This window comes from Callionymus lyra, chromosome 3, assembly GCF_982586985.1.
Source record: "Callionymus lyra chromosome 3, fCalLyr1.hap1.1, whole genome shotgun sequence".
NCBI lineage: Eukaryota > Metazoa > Chordata > Actinopteri > Syngnathiformes > Callionymidae > Callionymus > Callionymus lyra.
The window spans coordinates 4,803,841-4,823,711 of record NC_141820.1 but is presented as its reverse complement, the minus strand read 5'-3'; the positions used below and the strand labels follow the sequence as shown (position 1 = coordinate 4,823,711).

General features: G+C 42.0%; 2 protein-coding genes across 2 annotated transcripts in view; one reads left to right on the top strand and one right to left on the bottom strand.

Annotated features, from left to right (window-relative positions):
* The window catches only part of cog5 (component of oligomeric golgi complex 5), a 94,192-nt gene that overhangs the window by 9,933 nt on the left and 64,388 nt on the right, over positions 1-19,871 (top strand). The window contains exons 4-6 of the mRNA XM_087786204.1: positions 60-114; positions 565-634; positions 1,504-1,624. Of these exons, the coding sequence (XP_087642330.1) occupies positions 60-114; positions 565-634; positions 1,504-1,624 (246 nt within the window). The remainder of the gene's footprint in view (positions 1-59; positions 115-564; positions 635-1,503; positions 1,625-19,871) is intronic.
* Positions 10,139-19,871, bottom strand: part of LOC148083067 (G protein-coupled receptor 22-like) — a 13,330-nt gene continuing 3,597 nt past the window's right edge. The window contains exons 2-5 of the mRNA XM_087785650.1: positions 19,474-19,871; positions 17,085-17,223; positions 16,806-16,952; positions 10,139-12,609 (exon numbers count right to left, since the gene is read on the bottom strand). The exon at positions 19,474-19,871 is cut by the window's right edge and continues 135 nt beyond it. Of these exons, the coding sequence (XP_087641776.1) occupies positions 11,551-12,609; positions 16,806-16,952; positions 17,085-17,201 (1,323 nt within the window). The 5' untranslated portion in view covers positions 17,202-17,223; positions 19,474-19,871 and the 3' untranslated portion in view covers positions 10,139-11,550. The remainder of the gene's footprint in view (positions 12,610-16,805; positions 16,953-17,084; positions 17,224-19,473) is intronic.

The following is a 19,871-nucleotide window of genomic DNA, read 5'->3' as shown; positions in this document are numbered from 1 at the left end:
GCGCTGCTACTCTTCTCGTGAACGGTCAGCGTGCTAAGAAGAAGTATTGTTCTCCACAGGGGTCCTCCAGATGATGCAGACTAGGATCAGTGCACTCCAGGCAGCAGTCGACAGGTTTGACTCTACATCTGTGTTCATATTATTATGATCGATTGTATATAAACATGAATATATAGGGATTTATTTCCAAGGTGTTTTGTTCTTTGCGTAACTCATTTTTGAGAGTATGTTTGTGAGTATACAAAAATATTTTTAAGAATCGGGTTGAAAAAAAACATAAACAATGGTCGTATGAATCACAAACTATGATAATGTTTAATAATAATAATAAAAATTGCATATTTAGCTTTGTTTTATGACCTAATATTATAGTTTTCACTCCTTTATTTTGGCCTGATGACCCCTGGTGACCCCTGACAGCTGTGGCCCCGAGGAAAACTCACCTGCTCTGGTCTAGAGCTTGTTGAGCGAGTTCTCTGCATTACTATGGGAAATATCAATATATAAAGTATAAGTTTGACACAAACGTTTATTGCTGGTTCTTCACTGAACGTTTGTTTGCAGGATCAGAGGCAAGATCGTGGATCCGTACAACAAGATCGTGGCCCGGATCACGCAGCTCGCCAGACTCCAGGTAACGTGAAGGTTCTTCGTTCACCTGGTGGTTCTGTCCACGAGATCTTGGCTGTCTCAGCTGCTCGTGGTCCAGAGTATCAAAGTGTGTCAAAGTGTGTCAACGTGTATCAAAGTGTATCAAAGTGTATCACAGTGTATCAAAGTGTATCACAGTGTATCACAGTGTATCACAGTGTATCAAAGTGTATCAAAGTGTATCACAGTGTATCACAGTGTATCAAAGTGTATCAAAGTGTATCAAAGTGTATCACAGTGTATCACAGTGTATCACAGTGTATCACAGTGTATCAAAGTGTATCACAGTGTATCACAGTGTATCACAGTGTATCACAGTGTATCACAGTGTATCAAAGTGTATCACAGTGTATCACAGTGTATCACAGTATATCACAGTGTATCACAGTGTATCACAGTGTATCACAGTGTTTCCCCTAAACCATTAAATAATTAACTTTATAGTAAAATGTAATTATTTGTGATTGTTAAGATAAAGTAATTCGATTTTAAAGTTAAAGGTAAATTAAGGATACATTAAAATACACTGTGTGTGTTCTGTTCGTTGATGATTTAATGCATGTTGATTTAATACACTTTTAAAACATGAACATATTGAATATACATTTGTTATAGAAATGGGATGTACATGGATATTAATATATATTTTTAATATATACAAAATGTAGGTTTTTATTAGAGACATTAAATATAGATCTGTAATCTATATATTGAATATATTAATATGTAATATAGATGTATATTGTAGATATTTAATATAGTGACGTCATAGATATTAAAAATATATATTAAAACAGACACCTCCTGACGTTCAGTGAAGCCACCTTTGACCTCTGCTGGCGTCTGCTCCAGGTGGCCTGTGACCTTCTGCGCAGGATCATCCGGATCCTGTACCTGAGCAAGAGGCTGCAGGTTCAACTGCAGGGCGGCAGCAGAGAGATCACCAAGGCTGCTCAGAGTCTCAACGAACTGGGTAAGAAGAGTCTTCGTGGACCTCATGGTTCATCTTCTGCACTGCTTTACAGTACACTGCTCTACAGTACACTGCTCTACAGTACACTGCTCTACAGTACACTGCTTTACAGTACACTGCTCTACAGTACACTGCTCTACAGTACACTGCTCTACAGTACACTGCGCTACAGTACACTGCTCTACAGTACACTGCTCTACAGTACACTGCTCTACAGTACACTGCTCTACAGTACACTGCTCTACAGTACACTGCTCTACAGTACACTGCTTTACAGTACACTGCTCTACAGTACACTGCTCTACAGTACACTGCTCTACAGTACACTGCTCTACAGTACACTGCTCTACAGTACACTGCTCTACAGTACACTGCTCTACAGTACACTGCTTTACAGTACACTGCTCTACAGTACACTGCTCTACAGTACACTGCTCTACAGTACACTGCTCTACAGTACACTGCTTTACAGTACACTGCTTTACAGTACATTGCTCTACAGTACACTGCTCTACAGTACACTGCTCTACAGTACACTGCTCTACAGTACACTGCTCTACAGTACACTGCTCTACAGTACACTGCTCTACAGTACACTGCTTTACAGTACACTGCTTTACAGTACACTGCGCTACAGTACACTGCGCTACAGTACACTGCGCTACAGTACACTGCTCTACAGTACACTGCTCTACAGTACACTGCTCTACAGTACACTGCTCTACAGTACACTGCTTTACAGTACACTGCTCTACAGTACACTGCTTTACAGTACACTGCGCTACAGTACACTGCTCTACAGTACACTGCTCTACAGTACACTGCTCTACAGTACACTGCTTTACAGTACACTGCTTTACAGTACACTGCGCTACAGTACACTGCTCTATAGTACACTGCTCTACAGTACACTGCTTTACAGTACACTGCTTTACAGTACACTGCTTTACAGTACACTGCTTCACAGTACACTGCTCTACAGTCCACTGCTCTACAGTCCACTGCTTTAAAGTACACTGCTTTACAGTACGCTGCTCTACAGTACGCTGCTCTACAGTACGCTGCTCTACAGTACGCTGCATTACAGTACACTGCTTCACAGTACACTGCTCTACAGTCCACTGCTCTACAGTACACTGCTTTACAGTACACTGCTTTACAGTACACTGCTTTACAGTACACTGCTTTACAGTACACTGCTCTACAGTCCACTGCTCTACAGTACACTGCTTTACAGTACACTGCTTTACAGTACACTGCTTTACAGTCCACTGCTCTACAGTCCACTGCTCTACAGTACACTGCTTTACAGTACACTGCTTTACAGTACACTGCTCTACAGTACACTGCTCTACAGTCCACTGCTCTACAGTACACTGCTCTACAGTACACTGCTCTACAGTACACTGCTCTACAGTACACTGCACTACAGTACACTGCACTACAGTACACTGCTTTACAGTACACTGCTCTACAGTACACTGCTCTACAGTACACTGCTTTACAGTACACTGCTTTACAGTACACTGCTTCACAGTCCACTGCTCTACAGTCCACTGCTTTACAGTACACTGCTCTACAGTACACTGCTCTACAGTACACTGCTCTACAGTACACTGCTCTACAGTACACTGCACTACAGTACACTGCTTTACAGTCCACTGCTCTACAGTCCACTGCTCTACAGTCCACTGCTTTAAAGTACGCTGCTTTACAGTACGCTGCTCTACAGTACGCTGCATTACAGTAAACTGCTTTACAGTACACTGCTTTACAGTTTTACAGTACACTGCTTTACAGTACGCTGTAAGACAGTCCACGACAGGTAGTACTGTCTCAAATCAAACACTACACAATAACAGGAAATGACTCGACAGCTTCTTCTTCTACTACTTTTTAACACTGATTGTAACTGTCTGACTGTAAGTGGTTGAAACACTATCATCAACACTTTTCACCAATTGTGTTATTACTGCTGTTGTGTTGTTTTGTGGTGAAGTGAGCGTTTTCTCGACACATTTACGTCAGTATCTGCTCCGAAGACGCGTCGTCAGTGACGTAGCTTCAGTTTAGCTTCAGTTTAGCTTCAGTTTAGCTTCAGTTTAGCCTCAGTTTAGCTTCAGTTTAGCTTCAGTTTAGCTTCAGTTTAGCCTCAGTTTAGCTTCAGTTTAGCTTCAGTTTAGCTTCAGTTTAGCCTCAGTTTAGCTTCAGTTTAGCTTCAGTTTAGCTTCAGTTTAGCCTCAGTTTAGCTTCAGTTTAGCCTCAGTTTAGCCTCAGTTTAGCTTCAGTTTAGCCTCAGTTTAGCTTCAGTTTAGCCTCAGTTTAGCTTCAGTTTAGCTTCAGTTTAGCCTCAGTTTAGCTTCAGTTTAGCTTCAGTTTAGCTTCAGTTTAGCTTCATCTACGTCACTAAGATGGAGGACGTTGAGGGTTGAAAGTGTCCATCAATCCACACTCAATTTTCTGGCCGTTTGAGTGCTCATAGTGCACTCATTTTTTCCTACACTGTTCATCAGGATGCACTTGTGCACTGAAAATATTAATTGTAAGTGCAGAAGTACAAGATTTGGGACACACCCCCAGTTTATCAGATTCAAATATATTGTAACGTTTCAAACTGACCTTGGTCGTGTTAATGACTTTATCTGATGACTGATGTAGACCAGCAACAAAACAACAAAAACAACAACAACAACAACTACAACTCTCTTGAAGTGCATATATATATATATTTTTTTTTACTATACTACATCGATATTTAACTTCACTGTATTGATATTTTATATTCCAAAAAAGTAAATACAAGACGGCTAACATGCAACTATTCAGGGTGTTTGTTGGGCCTCTAGATGGCAGCATACACTTATATCCTCCCGCAGCAGAGACGCGGTGAATGGCGATTACTGAGGACGAGAGGATACAGTGACTCCAGCTGCTTTTAAAGCTGATGTTTGGACATATTTCTTTGCACAGTATTAGTTCTAATGATTCAAGATGTCACTAAACTTGAGGGCGTCCCCTAAAAATGGTTGATTCAAGTCTATCGAAATAAATATCAAAGCATATTTTTTGCTGTATATATCGTGTAGAATGTTATCGTGACATCAGTGTATCGCTCTAGAACTAGACCAGTACCAGATACATGACTCTTGGGTCGTCTACATTGAAGAAGGAGGGAAGGATGTAACAGTCAAGGATCAGAAGAACAGATATTTATTTAATTAACGTATTTTCCGGACTATAAGTGGCAGTTTTTTTCATAGTTTTTCCGGGGGTGCGACTTATACTCTGGAGCGACACATGTGTGAAATTATTAACACATTATTATATCATTTCACATGTTATTTTCACACTAAACCACCAGAGGGCGCTCTAGGCCTGTGTTTTTTCCACGTAGAAGAGGAAGCATCTTCTACCTCCGGAGTTAGTTAGTTGTTTAAAAGTGACACGAGGATGAAGAGTTATTTGGAGTTACACGGATGGTTTGGTAAACTAGTTAGTTATTGATGCTATAGTTCTCTGAATAACTCTTCATATGTTATGTTAACATACCAGGTTCTCACTTCATGTAACGTAACATTATTCTGTTGTTGCTTCTAGTTTTATTTTAAATTGTCTTTCAAGACGACATGTATATGACATGTGACATGTGACTTATATATATTTTTTCCTTCTTTATTATGCATTTTATGTCTGGAGCGACTTGTACTCCGGAGACACTTATAGTCCGAACAATACGGTATGTCTTTTCTGGAGAACACGTCACACCAGACTCTCCTGTCGACCTGATGTTTTTGCGAACAAACGAGTCTCGACTCAAAGGTCGGAGTGAATCAGAGAAACGGTCTCAAGCATGTGTTGTTGAAGCCGAAAAGAAGGTCCAGAAGATCACGTGTCACGTGTCCTCCAGCTTCAGGGCTTCAGGACTTTCAGATGGATGGTTGAGATGGTTGAGAGCCGAGCATCATGTTGACCTTCATGCTGACCTTCATGTGACACGCTGCTGCTGCATGACTGTGTATAAATACATACAACAAGCACGTTCTTGTTGCACATCTGACCCTAGAGTCATGTCTACGAAGACACGGATCAACACTGGAAACACACCCTTCGTTGTCTTTCTGCATCAAAAACCCATTGTTGTCGTTGAAAGAACCTGATACGGTTTTGACCGAAACACAAGTTTTTATAATTATTCATCACTGAGACGTTTGAAATAAAAGCAATGCGTTTGTGAAACACTGTATTAAAAACACAGAACAAGCTTTAAAGGAAAATGAACGACAAAACAAAAAGACAAATCAAAGTGTTAAATACAATAGATAACTGTAAGAAATATTTATAGAGTTTTTTTCTAGACCAGGGTCACAAAGCGCTCAGTAGATCATCAAACACAGATGTTTCTTGAAGGAGTCAGTAGATCATCAAACACAGATGTTTCTTGAAGGAGTCAGTAGATCATCAAACACAGATGTTTCTTGAAGGAGTCAGTAGATCATCGAACACAGATGTTTCTTGAAGGAGTCAGTAGATCATCAAACACTGATGTTTCTTGAAGGAGTCAGTAGATCATCAAACACAGATGTTTCTTGAAGGAGTCAGTAGATCATCAAACACTGATGTTTCTTGAAGGAGTCAGTAGATCATCGAACACAGATGTTTCTTGAAGGAGTCAGTAGATCATCGAACACAGATGTTTCTTGAAGGAGTCAGTAGATCATCAAACACTGATGTTTCTTGAAGGAGTCAGTAGATCATCAAACACTGATGTTTCTTGAAGGAGTCAGTAGATCATCAAACACTGATGTTTCTTGAAGGAGTCAGTAGATCATCAAACACAGATGTTTCTTGAAGGAGTCAGTAGATCATCAAACACTGATGTTTCTTGAAGGAGTCAGTAGATCATCAAACACAGAGATGGTTCCAAAGCTTAGGAGCAACAGTCTGGAAGGATTTCTCTCCTCTGGTCCAGAAGTTCAGGAACCATCAGTAGAGTCTGATCCACAGACCTCAGAGCCCGAGCTGGGGTGTAAGTCTGGATCAGATCACTGATGGAAGGTCTGACCATGAATGAAGAACCAGAATTTTAAAATGATCCTGAAAGAAACTGGCAGCCAGTGAAGAGTTTGAAGGAGAAATGTGAGTTCTTCTACTAGAGCAGCCAGTGAAGAGTTTAAAGGAGAAATGTGAGTTATTCTACTAGAGCAGTCAGTGAAGAGTTTGAAGGAGAAATGTGAGTTCTTCTACTAGAGCAGCCAGTGAAGAGTTTGAAGGAGAAATGTGAGTTCTTCTACTAGAGCAGCCAGTGAAGAGTTTGAAGGAGAAATGTGAGTTCTTCTACTAGAGCAGCCAGTGAAGAGTTTGAAGGAGAAATGTGAGTTCTTCTACTAGAGCAGCCAGTGAAGAGTTTGAAGGAGAAATGTGAGTTCTTCTACTAGAGCAGCCAGTGAAGAGTTTGAAGGAGAAATGTGAGTTCTTCATGTTCTTCTTTGGTATCTGAACAAGGTTGCAATAGTTTAAACGACGCAAACACAGTGATTATAAGATCCAGATCATGTTTTGAAAATGTTTTCCTAGGTTTAGAAATACAACGGAGAAAGTGAACTAATCAAACCCATGATGTAAACTTTACTTTAATCACTTGAATAACAACAAAATAATGTATTTGTTTTGACGCGAGAATGGTTTGATTTTAAGCGACTATCATACAAGTGTTTAAAGTTTTTAGTCCCAGACTAGTCTCTAACTAAAGCTTTTACAAAGACTAGATCTTGTGACGTCACGACTAGATACATTTTCCCCAAAATTACACAACAAAATAAATAACACGCATATTTAGGCCTTGAAGATCTGCCCAATGTTGACCCTCTGATGACCTTGAAGATCTGACCAATGTTGACCCTCTGATGCAAATAATTTAAATTAATAAAAATAAGTAATTTGTATAAATACAAGTAAGACATGTTTAGTTATTCTATTTTAAATTAAATCTTATAATATAACACATGACTGATATTTTAATGGTTTTTTTTGTTATGATTTCTTTTCATAAATAAATTAATAATACATATTTTTTATTTTCCACTCTGATATTTAACGTCAACGAGACGATTCTTCTCTGCCGGCGCTTTTCTTCCTCTTTTTGGAATCACAGACTCTCGTTCTTCTACGTCCATGCTCGTCACAACGATGGTTTCCTGTTTCCACCTGTGTCTGTGCGCATTTGTTGTTGGTTTTTAAATGGTTTGTGAGTCCAGCATAAGTGCCTGATCATTTAGGCCGAGTTTGACCCCTGACCCCTGTGGTCTCCACTGATTATCGTCAACAAACCTCTCACCAAAGACGTTTCATTAACGACAGCAAACAAACCCACTGACCTAGTCCTGGTCCATCAACTCTTCCAGGCCCTGGGTCTTTATCTGAAGATGACTCGTCATTTCACTCCGTCTTCACTGTATATGACCTTTGACCTTTGTCTCCTCAGCAGACCACCCCCTTATTAGCTGTAAAATGTCACCAACAATCCAGCGTTAAATCAGCTTTTCTGGCTCCGTGTGAACAAAAGACTTTATTGCAGAGAAGTATGTGTTGTTCAGAGCAGAGGTCAGAGGTCAGAGGTCACTCGACAGCTGATGCCAGGACGTGCAGAAATGGAAATAAATGATTGAATTTCTGTTGATTATTACTGTCGGAATCCTATTTCTATTAACATGTGACTCATGTCCAGACGCTAGTTAGAAAAATGATCTGATAACAAGAGTAGAACAAACTCTGTGAAGTTTTGTTTTTATCAGTAGGTCGATAACCTTAGAGTCAAAGTTCACCGAAACTTTAAACCTTAATGATTTTCTTCACACCCTCAATGTCAACTAAGGGTTGAGATTATTTTCAGATTAATATGTCTCTTTTTTTGAGTAAAAGGCAAAATTGTACGTTGATTTTTACATGTTAAAACATCCAAATACCTCCTCGTCCGTAACGTAGTACCTCGACTTTTACGTGTGTTTTTTATGGAGGACGATCTCTGAGGATCGGTCGCTACATTAAAATTGACTTGCATTTTTATCAATACATTTAAAAAGTAATGGATGACTCTGAAAAACATTCCAACCCTGAGGTCACATGAGGTCAGGAACAGAGTAGAATTTTGGGAGAACCATCACTGCGGTTTAGAGACGTCTTAGTTCTGCACACGGACAAGAAGCCGAGTCAGGTTTTTACCGAGAGTGACTTTGATGGACAAGATCAGGAACGATGTCGTTTTACGTGGAGAAGTTTGGATGAAAATAAAGTCCAGACTGATGGTTTGGACGAGTCTAGAGCAGTAAAAACAGAGGCAGTATAAAACTACAAGAAGAGAAGTTCCTGCTACTTACAGTCCTTTTTTCCAGTCGTTTACTGTGTTCTTGTTGCAAATGTATCTTCTGCTCAGAGATGCTGATGATCGGAGACACTTCGCTCGTTCACGATGTCTCTTGACAAGTTAGATACCTCCGTGGTCATGGTCACGTCATTACCTTGGTGTCCTTTTAAAATGGTTTTTACAACCTTGTATGTCCTCCTCGTACTCTGACCTCAGCTGCTTATTAATGTCCACCTGGCATCAGTTCTTAGAACACGGAGTTATCAAACTCTGTTGAACAAGATGGATCCTGTAGTTTCACAATATCATACATTTATTCTTCTCACGTTTGAACGATCTCATGTAAGTCACCGGTGTTGAACTTTGACCTGCATCAGAATAAGTCAATAAATGTGTATCTGGCATGGAGGGAGAGAGGGGGAGGGAGAGGGAGGAAGTGAGAGAGAGAGAGGGAGAGAGGGAGAGAGGGAGAGGGAGAGAGGGAGAGAGGGAGAGGAAGTGAGAGGGAGAGAGTGAGAGGGAGGGAGAGAGAGAGAGGGAGAGAGTGAGAGGGAGAGGGAGAGAGTGAGAGGGAGGGAGACAGAGAGGGAGAGAGGGAGAGAGTGAGTGAGAGGGAGGGAGGGAGAGAGTGAGAGGGAGGGAGAGAGAGAGAGGGAGAGAGTGAGAGGGAGGGAGGGAGAGAGAGAGAGAGAGGGAGAGAGAGAGAGAGAGGGAGAGAGTGAGAGGGAGGGAGAGAGAGGGAGAGAGGGAGAGAGAGAGAGAGAGAGCGACATTGACGTATCACAGGTCGCTGCCGTCGGTCGTCCGGCGGCCATGTTGCCTCCGGTGGTCACATGGTGCTGAGAGTGACAGGCGGGGTTCACGAGGACACGTCTCAGAGGCATGTGGCTCCTCAGCGAGACCACTTCTGCTATCACACCCCTGGAAACACTCGGGATGAGGTCACTTCACTTCATGAACAGTCATAGAGCAGGTGTTTCCAGGTCACTGCCCTCCAGTGAAATAAAAGTACTTTGACTCCAGATTTTGCCGAACGTTGACGATACTTCCTCAGTACTATTGACACATGTTTCAGGTGTTAAGTGTAAACTTTTCAAATGATTTCACGTGTTTAAAAACGATACTTTGAACAGAAACGGTTCACGCAGTAAACATTGTTGTGTCTTCAGGTGTTTATTACAAACGGTGACAAACGATATCAGTGTTTTCTCTACTAAACCAATCACTTTGTATTTTTAAGACACGGTACAAAAACGTCGAGTCACAGTTTGTCTGCTGCTTTCAAGACGAACGTGTGCGTTTGAAAAACACGTATTGATAATAACAATTTAAACATCGTGACCTGAGACTACGTCGGTGACTTTAAGTTATTATGTTTTGGAAAGTGTTCTTTAAGACATTGTACTTTATAAGGTTCTGTAGTAGAAGCTATAAATGTTCATAATCCTGTATGTCGAGTTGTAACAAGATTACTTCACATTAATACATGTGCTTTTCTGTAGTACTTTGTAACCACAGTGCTATATAAATACAATTATTATTATAATTATATTAACGAAGTTTAATGGGAACACGGTCGTATTGAATCACAAAAGATTTAATTTCTAAACCGATGTTTAAACTGTCAATCAAACAAATACATGGAGTCACTGTGTTGTGTTTGTTGTGTCATTGTTTTGTAACTAAACAATTATTAACACTTTTTTATCTTATCGCACGATTCTATCTCTAAAACTAAACATGAATTATATATATATTATCTCATTGTATATCTTTTCTTTGACTTTTAAACAAGATTATCAACATTAAATCTTCCATAAAAGAGAATAAATACATTTTTATTTCACCGTTCATAGAACCGTCTTGAAAAACCTTCGCCTCTTTAAACAGCGACGTTCTCTCGTTTTTAATCCGTGTCGAGAGGATTGTTCGGGAAAAGAGTGAAAGTGGTGAAAGTGAAAGTTTCGCTTCACACACATCTGACGAAGTTCAATCCCACCATCTTTAAAATCAGTCGTTTTTAAATCGACGGCTGGCTCGTCCAATCAAATCTGAGGAAGTGTGTGTGTGTGTAGGGGCTCGTCCAATCAGATAGACCTCCAGAAAACATGGTGTGTAGTGTCCATAAAGTTGTACGTACGCTAACACAACAAAATAATTTGCCGCGGTCAGCGTTTGAAGTTCACGTCTCTTGAAAGCAGCCGACGGACTCGATCACGACAGAAGTTCCTACATACGTGGTTAAGGGAGGTTCAGTTGGCAGGACCTGAAGCCGTCCTACATCAAGTATGTCCTCGAAGACCACGAGACGACATCAATAAATACCGGGTCATGACCCCTCTGGACGTGCACACGGCGCCACCACCAACGTCCTCGTGAGGGACACCAACTTTTAAAACTTCACAACAGCTGCCGTTTTTTTTTTGTCGTCGTTCGAGTCGAACCGTGTCTTCATCAACATCTCCAGAGCTTGTTCTCACACGCTTGTTCTAATCACCGTCTGCTGAGGCACGACCCGGGGTCACCTTCGATGTATCTCGTATAGATTCCACGTCAGCGGCTACGTTCAGGTCAGGTCGGCCTCCTGCGAGCTCAGACACTTTTGTCGCGCTTCCTTGTCCTCGAACGTGACCTTCTTGTTCCTCCTGGGGTCGATCCAGGAGTTGCGGATGACCACGTTGTTGGGGGAGGGCTCGGCCTCCACCACCGACACCACCCTCTTCTTCATCTTGCTCTTCAGCACCTTCTGGAACTTCTGCCGGGTGAAGGCGTAGAGCAGCGGGTGGAAGATGGTGGTGCCGTAGGCCATGACCAGGAAGCCCAGGCGCAGTCGGACGGCGAGGTCGCCGGGACCCGCGCTGAGGATGACGGCGTTGAGCGCCGTGATGGGGGTCCAGCAGAGCAGGAAGGTGGAGATGATGAGCAGGGACATCCTGAAGACTCGCTTCTGTCGTTCCCGTCGCTCCCGGTGACGCTTCACCGCCCGCCTGAGCGCGATGATGACGGACACCGACGCCCGCATCCCCAGAGGAGCGCTGGCGCTGGCGCCCGCTCGCACGCCGGCGCTGGTCTGCGACGCCGACTCCGTGGACTCGGCCGGTGCGGCGGCGCTCAAGGAAATGGTGTTTTTGCTCTTGGGCTTCTTCTTGGGCAGGTTGTGCTGGAAGCGCGTCCCGATGCGAATGTTCAGCGCCTGCAGGATCTTGTAGTACGTGACCAGCATGACCAGAGCCGTGAAGAAGAAGATGGGGATCTGAGCCAGCAGGTGGTAGTACAGACCCAGCTCGCTGTAGTACCCGTTGGCGTGCGCCGGCGTCGTCCGGTTGACCGGCTCGGAACCAGAGTCGACGAAGAAGCCCACTTCTATGAACGGGACCAGGAAGCTGAAGAAGGACAGCGCCCAGATGGAGCCCAGGAGAGCCACCGCCCGCCCCATGGTGAGCACGCGGTTGGCCGGGCGCACCGAGATGTCGTAGCGGTCCACGGTGATGGCGAGGACGGTGGCGGCCGTCGCCACGCTGGCGAACGAAACGCAGGCCTCGTGGAAGCAGCAGACTATGGCGGTGTCGGCCTTCAGAGGGAGCAGAACCACCACGGCCGTGAGTGGGATGCAGCAGACGCACACCTGGAACCAGAGAGTCCAGTTAGTGTGTTTGTGAAGGACTGTAGTACTAGCAGTAAGTAAGTACTTTGTATTTATAGAGCGCTTTTCCAGACCAGGGTCACAAAGCGCTTAAACAATCGAAACAATACTCAATAAAATATATACTTTAAAGGTCAAGATAATACTGAACAAATAAGAAGTTCTTGAGATGTTTCTTGAAAGCGTCAGTAGATCATCAAACGCAGAGATGGTTCAGGAACCATCAGTAGATGCAGATCCACGGACCTCAGAGCCCGAGCTGGGGTGTAAGTCTGGATCAGATCACTGATGGAAGGTCTGACCATGAATAGATCTGAAAGTAAGAACCAGAATTTTAAAATGATCCTGAAAGAAACTGGCAGCCAGTGAAGAGTTTGAAGGAGAAATGTGAGTTCTTCTACTAGAGCAGCCAGTGAAGAGTTTGAAGGAGAAATGTGAGTTATTCTACTAGAGCAGCCAGTGAAGAGTTTGAAGGAGAAATGTGAGTTCTTCTACTAGAGCGGCCAGTGAAGAGTTTGAAGGAGAAATGTGAGTTCTTCTACTAGAGCGGCCAGTGAAGAGTTTGAAGGAGAAATGTGAGTTCTTCTACTAGAGCGGCCAGTGAAGAGTTTGAAGGAGAAATGTGAGTTCTTCTACTAGAGCAGCCAGTGAAGAGTTTGAAGGAGAAATGTGAGTTCTTCTACTAGAGCAGCCAGTGAAGAGTTTGAAGGAGAAATGTGAGTTCTTCTACTAGAGCAGCCAGTGAAGAGTTTGAAGGAGAAATGTGAGTTCTTCTACTAGAGCAGCCAGTGAAGAGTTTGAAGGAGAAATGTGAGTTCTTCTACTAGAGCAGCCAGTGAAGAGTTTGAAGGAGAAATGTGAGTTCTTCTACTAGAGCAGCCAGTGAAGAGTTTGAAAGAGAAATGTGAGTTCTTCTACTAGAGCAGCCAGTGAAGAGTTTGAAGGAGAAATGTAAGTTCTTCTACTAGAGCAGCCAGTGAAGAGTTTGAAGGAGAAATGTGAGTTCTTCTACTAGAGCAGCCAGTGAAGAGTTTGAAGGAGAAATGTGAGTTCTTCTACTAGAGCGGCCAGTGAAGAGTTTGAAGGAGAAATGTGAGTTCTTCTACTAGAGCGGCCAGTGAAGAGTTTGAAGGAGAAATGTGAGTTCTTCTACTAGAGCAGCCAGTGAAGAGTTTGAAGGAGAAATGTGAGTTCTTCTACTAGAGCAGCCAGTGAAGAGTTTGAAGGAGAAATGTGAGTTCTTCTACTAGAGCGGCCAGTGAAGAGTTTGAAGGAGAAATGTGAGTTCTTCTACTAGAGCGGCCAGTGAAGAGTTTGAAGGAGAAATGTGAGTTCTTCTACTAGAGCAGCCAGTGAAGAGTTTGAAGGAGAAATGTGAGTTCTTCTACTAGAGCAGCCAGTGAAGAGTTTGAAGGAGAAATGTGAGTTCTTCTACTAGAGCAGCCAGTGAAGAGTTTGAAGGAGAAATGTGAGTTCTTCTACTAGAGCAGCCAGTGAAGAGTTTGAAGGAGAAATGTGAGTTCTTCTACTAGAGCAGCCAGTGAAGAGTTTGAAGGAGAAATGTGAGTTCTTCTACTAGAGCAGCCAGTGAAGAGTTTGAAGGAGAAATGTAAGTTCTTCTACTAGAGCGGCACAGAATTCTGGCTGCAGAGATTAGTATGAACTGCAGGCGAGACACATCCTTCTGGTTTAGACACTAAATAAACTGTTACAATAGTGTAAACGACACAAACACATGGATTATAAGATCCACATCATGTTGTGACAACATTTTCCTTAAGTTTAGAGATTTCAGTTTGTGTTTGTGTTTAGTACTGCTGGATGATTATCTTCTAGAAGTTTGTAACAACATGATCTGATGAGGTTCAATCTTGAAGATGACGACATATCCTTCAATAGATATTTGTTTTCGTACAAAACATCTCTTGTCGTATCGATCGATAATCACCGTTTCTAGTCGTCTGTTGGGACGAAACAAAATGGTTTCTGGTCAAAATGCAGGCTTTTGTACTAATCCTTCGTTCGTGCCTTCATTTTTAATCACTTATGTTTCCCAAACAGCTTAGTGGGGTTTTTTTGTCTTTGTGTAATATATGTGGGACATTTGTGGATATTTGGAGATTAAAACAAACCACTTACAGCAGACGAGCACAATATAAAACCTCTGTGAAGCGAAAGAATTGAGTGAATAAAAAACGACATTTTATTTGGAAACTCAATCAAAGTAACCACAGTCTGGATCAATCATGTGATTCATGTTTTATTGTTTGTCTTTCAGGACAGGAAAACACTTTTTCTTAAAGAAGTCATTGTTTTCACTTTAAACCCACTTTGTATGAGGAAGGATGAGCGTGAAGATGTACAAATACTTTATTCATCAGAACATCAGCCGTAAATACATGAACGAAAGATAAGTACAAAAAAATATGAATCACGACTGAAGATGTTTTTCATTTGATTCATTTTCTGCAAACCAACGTCCATCCATCCATCTATTCATCATCCATCCATCCATTTATCCCTCTCTACATCCATCCATTCATCATCCATCCATCCATTTATCCCTCTCTACATCCATCCATTCATCATCCATCCATCCATTTATCCCTCTCTACATCCATCCATTCATCATCCATCCATCCATTTATCCCTCTCTACATCCATCCATTCATCATCCATCCATCCATTTATCCCTCTCTACATCCATCCATTCATCATTCATCCATCCATTTATCCCTCTCTACATCCATCTATTCATCATCCATCCATCCATTTATCCCTCTCTACATCCATCCATTCATCATCCATCCATCCATTTATCCCTCTCTACATCCATCTATTCATCATCCATCCATCCATTTATCCCTCTCTACATCCATCCATTCATCATCCATCCATCCATTTATCCCTCTCTACATCCATCCATTCATCATCCATCCATCCATTTATCCCTCTCTACATCCATCCATTCATCATCCATCCATCCATTTATCCCTCTCTACATCCATCTATTCATCATCCATCCATCCATTTATCCCTCTCTACATCCATCCATCATCCATCCATCCATTTATCCCTCTCTACATCCATCCACCCTTTAATCCATTCAATAATCATTAATTTATCCATCCATTCGTCATCCATCCATCCATTTATCCCTCTCTACATCCATCCACCCTTCCTTCCATTCAACCATCATTCATTTATCCATCCATTCATCATCCATTCATCATCCATCCATCCATTTATCACTCTCTACATCCATCCACCCTTTAATCCATTCAATAATCATTAATTTATCCATCCATTCGTCATCCATCCATCCATCCATTTATCCCTCTCTACATCCATCCACCCTTCCTTCCATTCAACCATCATCCATTCATCATCCATTCATCATCCATCCATCCATTTATCACTCTCTACATCCATCCACCCTTTAATCCATTCAATAATCATTAATTTATCCATCCATTCGTCATCCATCCATCCATTTATCCCTCTCTACATCCATCCACCCTTCCTTCCATTCAACCAGCATTCATTTATCCATCCATTCATCATCCATCCATCCATCCATCACTCTCTACATCCATCCACCCTTTAATCCATTCAATAATCATTCATTTATCCATCCATTCATCATCCATTCGTCATCCATCCATCCATTTATGACTCTCTACATCCATCTACCCTTCCTTCCATTCAACCATCATTAATGTATCTATCCATTTAACCCTCTCTACATCCATCCACCCTTCCTTCCATTCAACCATCATTCATTTATCCATCCATTCATCGTTCATCCATCCATTTATCCATCTATCCCGCCATACATCCATTCCTTCCTTCACCCAGGCATCCATCTAACCTGCCATCCAACCCTCTATATATCCCTCACTCAATCTATCCCTCCATTCATCCATCACTCCCTCTATTCATCCATCTATCCAACCAAACCACAAAACCAACACAACCATACAAGCCAACACAACAGCCACACAAACAAACAACAAAAACAAGCCAACAAACACAGCGATAACAGAATAATGGCTACAAACCTGTCAAACACGATAAAATTAATAAAAAAGAACAAATCAATTACTAAATATTTGAAAAGCAAAGAACTATTTGAACATTTTCATTTCATTCTCAACCCGTAAACGTTAACTACTCACCAGCACGTCCACGACATGCAGGTTCATGGTGATGATGTTGGAGACGGAACTGATGAGATTCTGCTTCATGCAGTAGAGGACCAGAACCGTGAGGTTGGAACTAAGACCCAGGACTATCTCCAAAAGCAGGAAGACTGTAAGACAGACCTACCAACAAAAAGGTTCACGGCATGAATAATTTAGCAGTTATTACATTTCCTCTGGCGATGATGTATTTAGGGATTGAATGGCTTGAGAACAACTGTGGCGCCGTTAGACGAGAAAGATCCGCATCGGTACCTGGAAGCTGACGGGATAGATGACCTCGGGAGACGTGGTGTCGTACGGGTCGGCTGTGTCCAGAACCGTCATGTTGCTCATGGTGGCGGCAGAAGTCAGCAGCGGCGACGTGTGCATGATACTGACTGAAGGAAGAGGCCTGTGGAGAGTTGACACGACTGTGATGTTTGCGACTGACGCTGGTTCAAATGGGTCTGAATTCAGCCACTAATGGGTGATATAATGATGCATCATCACTGCCAGGATGTTCCACTGTTGACAACATTTAAAAACAAATCGATAATGAGTTTATTGAATAGTTCTGGAAGGTTTTTTTCATTTTCTAAATGGAGAATTGAAACAAGACGTTAGAGAGCAGAACCGAACAGATTCCTAGATACCTTATCAATTCTAAGAAGTATTTTAGTACGTTGAATTGTTGAACTGCTTTTTCTTGAAGCGCATGATATAATAAATCAGTTATCCTTAAACGAGGGGGAAGGAAAGGAATGCAAGTAAGTAAGTACTTTATATTTATAGAGCGCTTTTCCAGACCAGGGTTACAAACCGCTTAAACAATAAAAAAAAACTCAATAAAATATAAGGTAAGGTAAGGTAAAACTTTATTACCTTACCTTACCTCATATTTTATTGAGTTTTGTTTTGATCAAGTGGTTCTTAAGTTAAGTGTCACATGAGTTAGTGATGCCGCCAAATATTCACATCACACACTTGTGCTCCATGTTAAGAAGTACATTTGTGATGTTTTATTATGATGTATCAGGGGAAACAATGCAATACATTGAGGTAGTGTAGTAACAAGTATATATGTGTAGTATTGTCGATTACTCGACTCTGGTGTTGTGATAGTGTAGTAACAAGTATATATGTGTAGTACTGTCGATTACTCGACTCTGGTGTTGTGATAGTGTAGTAACAGGTATATATGTGTAGTATTGTCCAGTACTTGACTCTGGTGTTGTGATAGTGTAGTAACAGGTATATATGTGTTGTATTGTCGATTACTCGACTCTGGTGTTGTGATAGTGTAGTAACAGGTATATATGTGTAGTATCGTCCAGTACTTGACTTCTGGTGTTGTGATAGTGTAGTAACAAGTATATATGTGTAGTATTGTCCAGTACTTGACTCTGGTGTTGTGATAGTGTAGTAACAAGTATATATGTGTAGTATTGTCCAGTACTTGACTTCTGGTGTTGTGATAGTGTAGTAACAATTATATATGTGTAGTATTGTCCAGTACTTGACTTCTGGTGTTGTGATAGTGTAGTAACAAGTATATATGTGTAGTATTGTCCAGTACTTGACTTCTGGTGTTGTGATAGTGTAGTAACAAGTATATATGTGTAGTATTGTCCAGTACTTGACTCTGGTGTTGTGATAGTGTAGTAACAAGTATATATGTGTAGTATTGTCCAGTACTTGACTCTGGTGTTGTGATAGTGTAGTAACAAGTATATATGTGTAGTATTGTCCAGTACTTGACTCTGGTGTTGTGATAGTGTAGTAACAAGTATATATGTGTAGTATTGTCCAGTACTTGACTCTGGTGTTGTGATAGTGTAGTAACAAGTATATATGTGTAGTATTGTCCAGTACTTGACTCTGGTGTTGTAGTATTTACAGACCACTCTTGACTCTTGACAAAGTCGTAACTGCTTTCATTTGTTTTCAAACCAAAATATGTCCAAACATCAGCTTTAAAAGCTGCTGGACTCACTGTATCCTCTCGTCCTCAGTCATCATTCTTCCTTTAGCTGTGGAGGACGTAACGTCTGCTGCCATCTAGCGTCCAGAAGTTTAATTGCGACACAAAAACGAACAAACGCTGTTAATATTCGCATGTTATTGTAAATGTATTTTTTTTTACGTCACTACTGAATAGGATTTTCCTTCTGATCGTAACGACGTCTCTTTTCCTGTCACTTCATAAGACCAGCAGTTTGGCTTCAGCTGCACAGGTTCCAACACCTGCTTCAACCCTCTAGTCTTATCTCATGAGGAAGCTTCCCTCTCGCATCCTCTCCTCGACTCATACACATAATGCCTCATTATTCTCAAACGAGCAGGCAGACCCCAGAGCTCTTGCATTCAGAGGATGATGAATTTGTTTTCGGCTGCCCCCAATTCAGGATGATGGAATTTTCGGAACCGTAGCCGCTAGCTTAGAACAACAACAAAAAAAAGCCTCGTTCACAGACAAACCTTTGCTGAACTCTTTATTTTTTACATTACTGTAGTTTAGAGTTGAAAAATAGGTTGAACATGAGCTTGTAAATGTTCTTTAATTTGGTTTTCCCCAGAACATGCTGCATGTTCTCGACTCAAAACCATTGAATGGACGTGAGCACCCTTTGCTTTCAGATAAGAAGTGCAGTTTAGTACTCACCACTTCCTTCCAGCGATGACCTGTCCAGCTCCGAGCAGTCTTTAGAAGCGTCTGATCGCTCGTCCCATGATGTGCCGTCGCTCGCTGTCCGGGTCACACTCTGAGCATCATGGTCAGTCCCTCGTGTGTGTTGCTCCCGGACTCGTGTGCACCAGTGGAACAACTCAGGAAGCCAATCACTTTTGGGTGCCGGCGGCCCTCGACGTCGGGATCAATGCTCTCTTTCATGCGGCGCTCTGTCTGGTTATTGTTCTCGGTGCTCGCAGCGTCGCCTCCAGTGTCATCTCCGCTCGAAAATGATGCCACACTTTCCACTGCGACTCCCTAAGACGCTTCTTTCAGGGTCATCCTCGTGGAAGATGAGGTCCGAGAGCCATCGGGTGAGTATTCCACAGAGA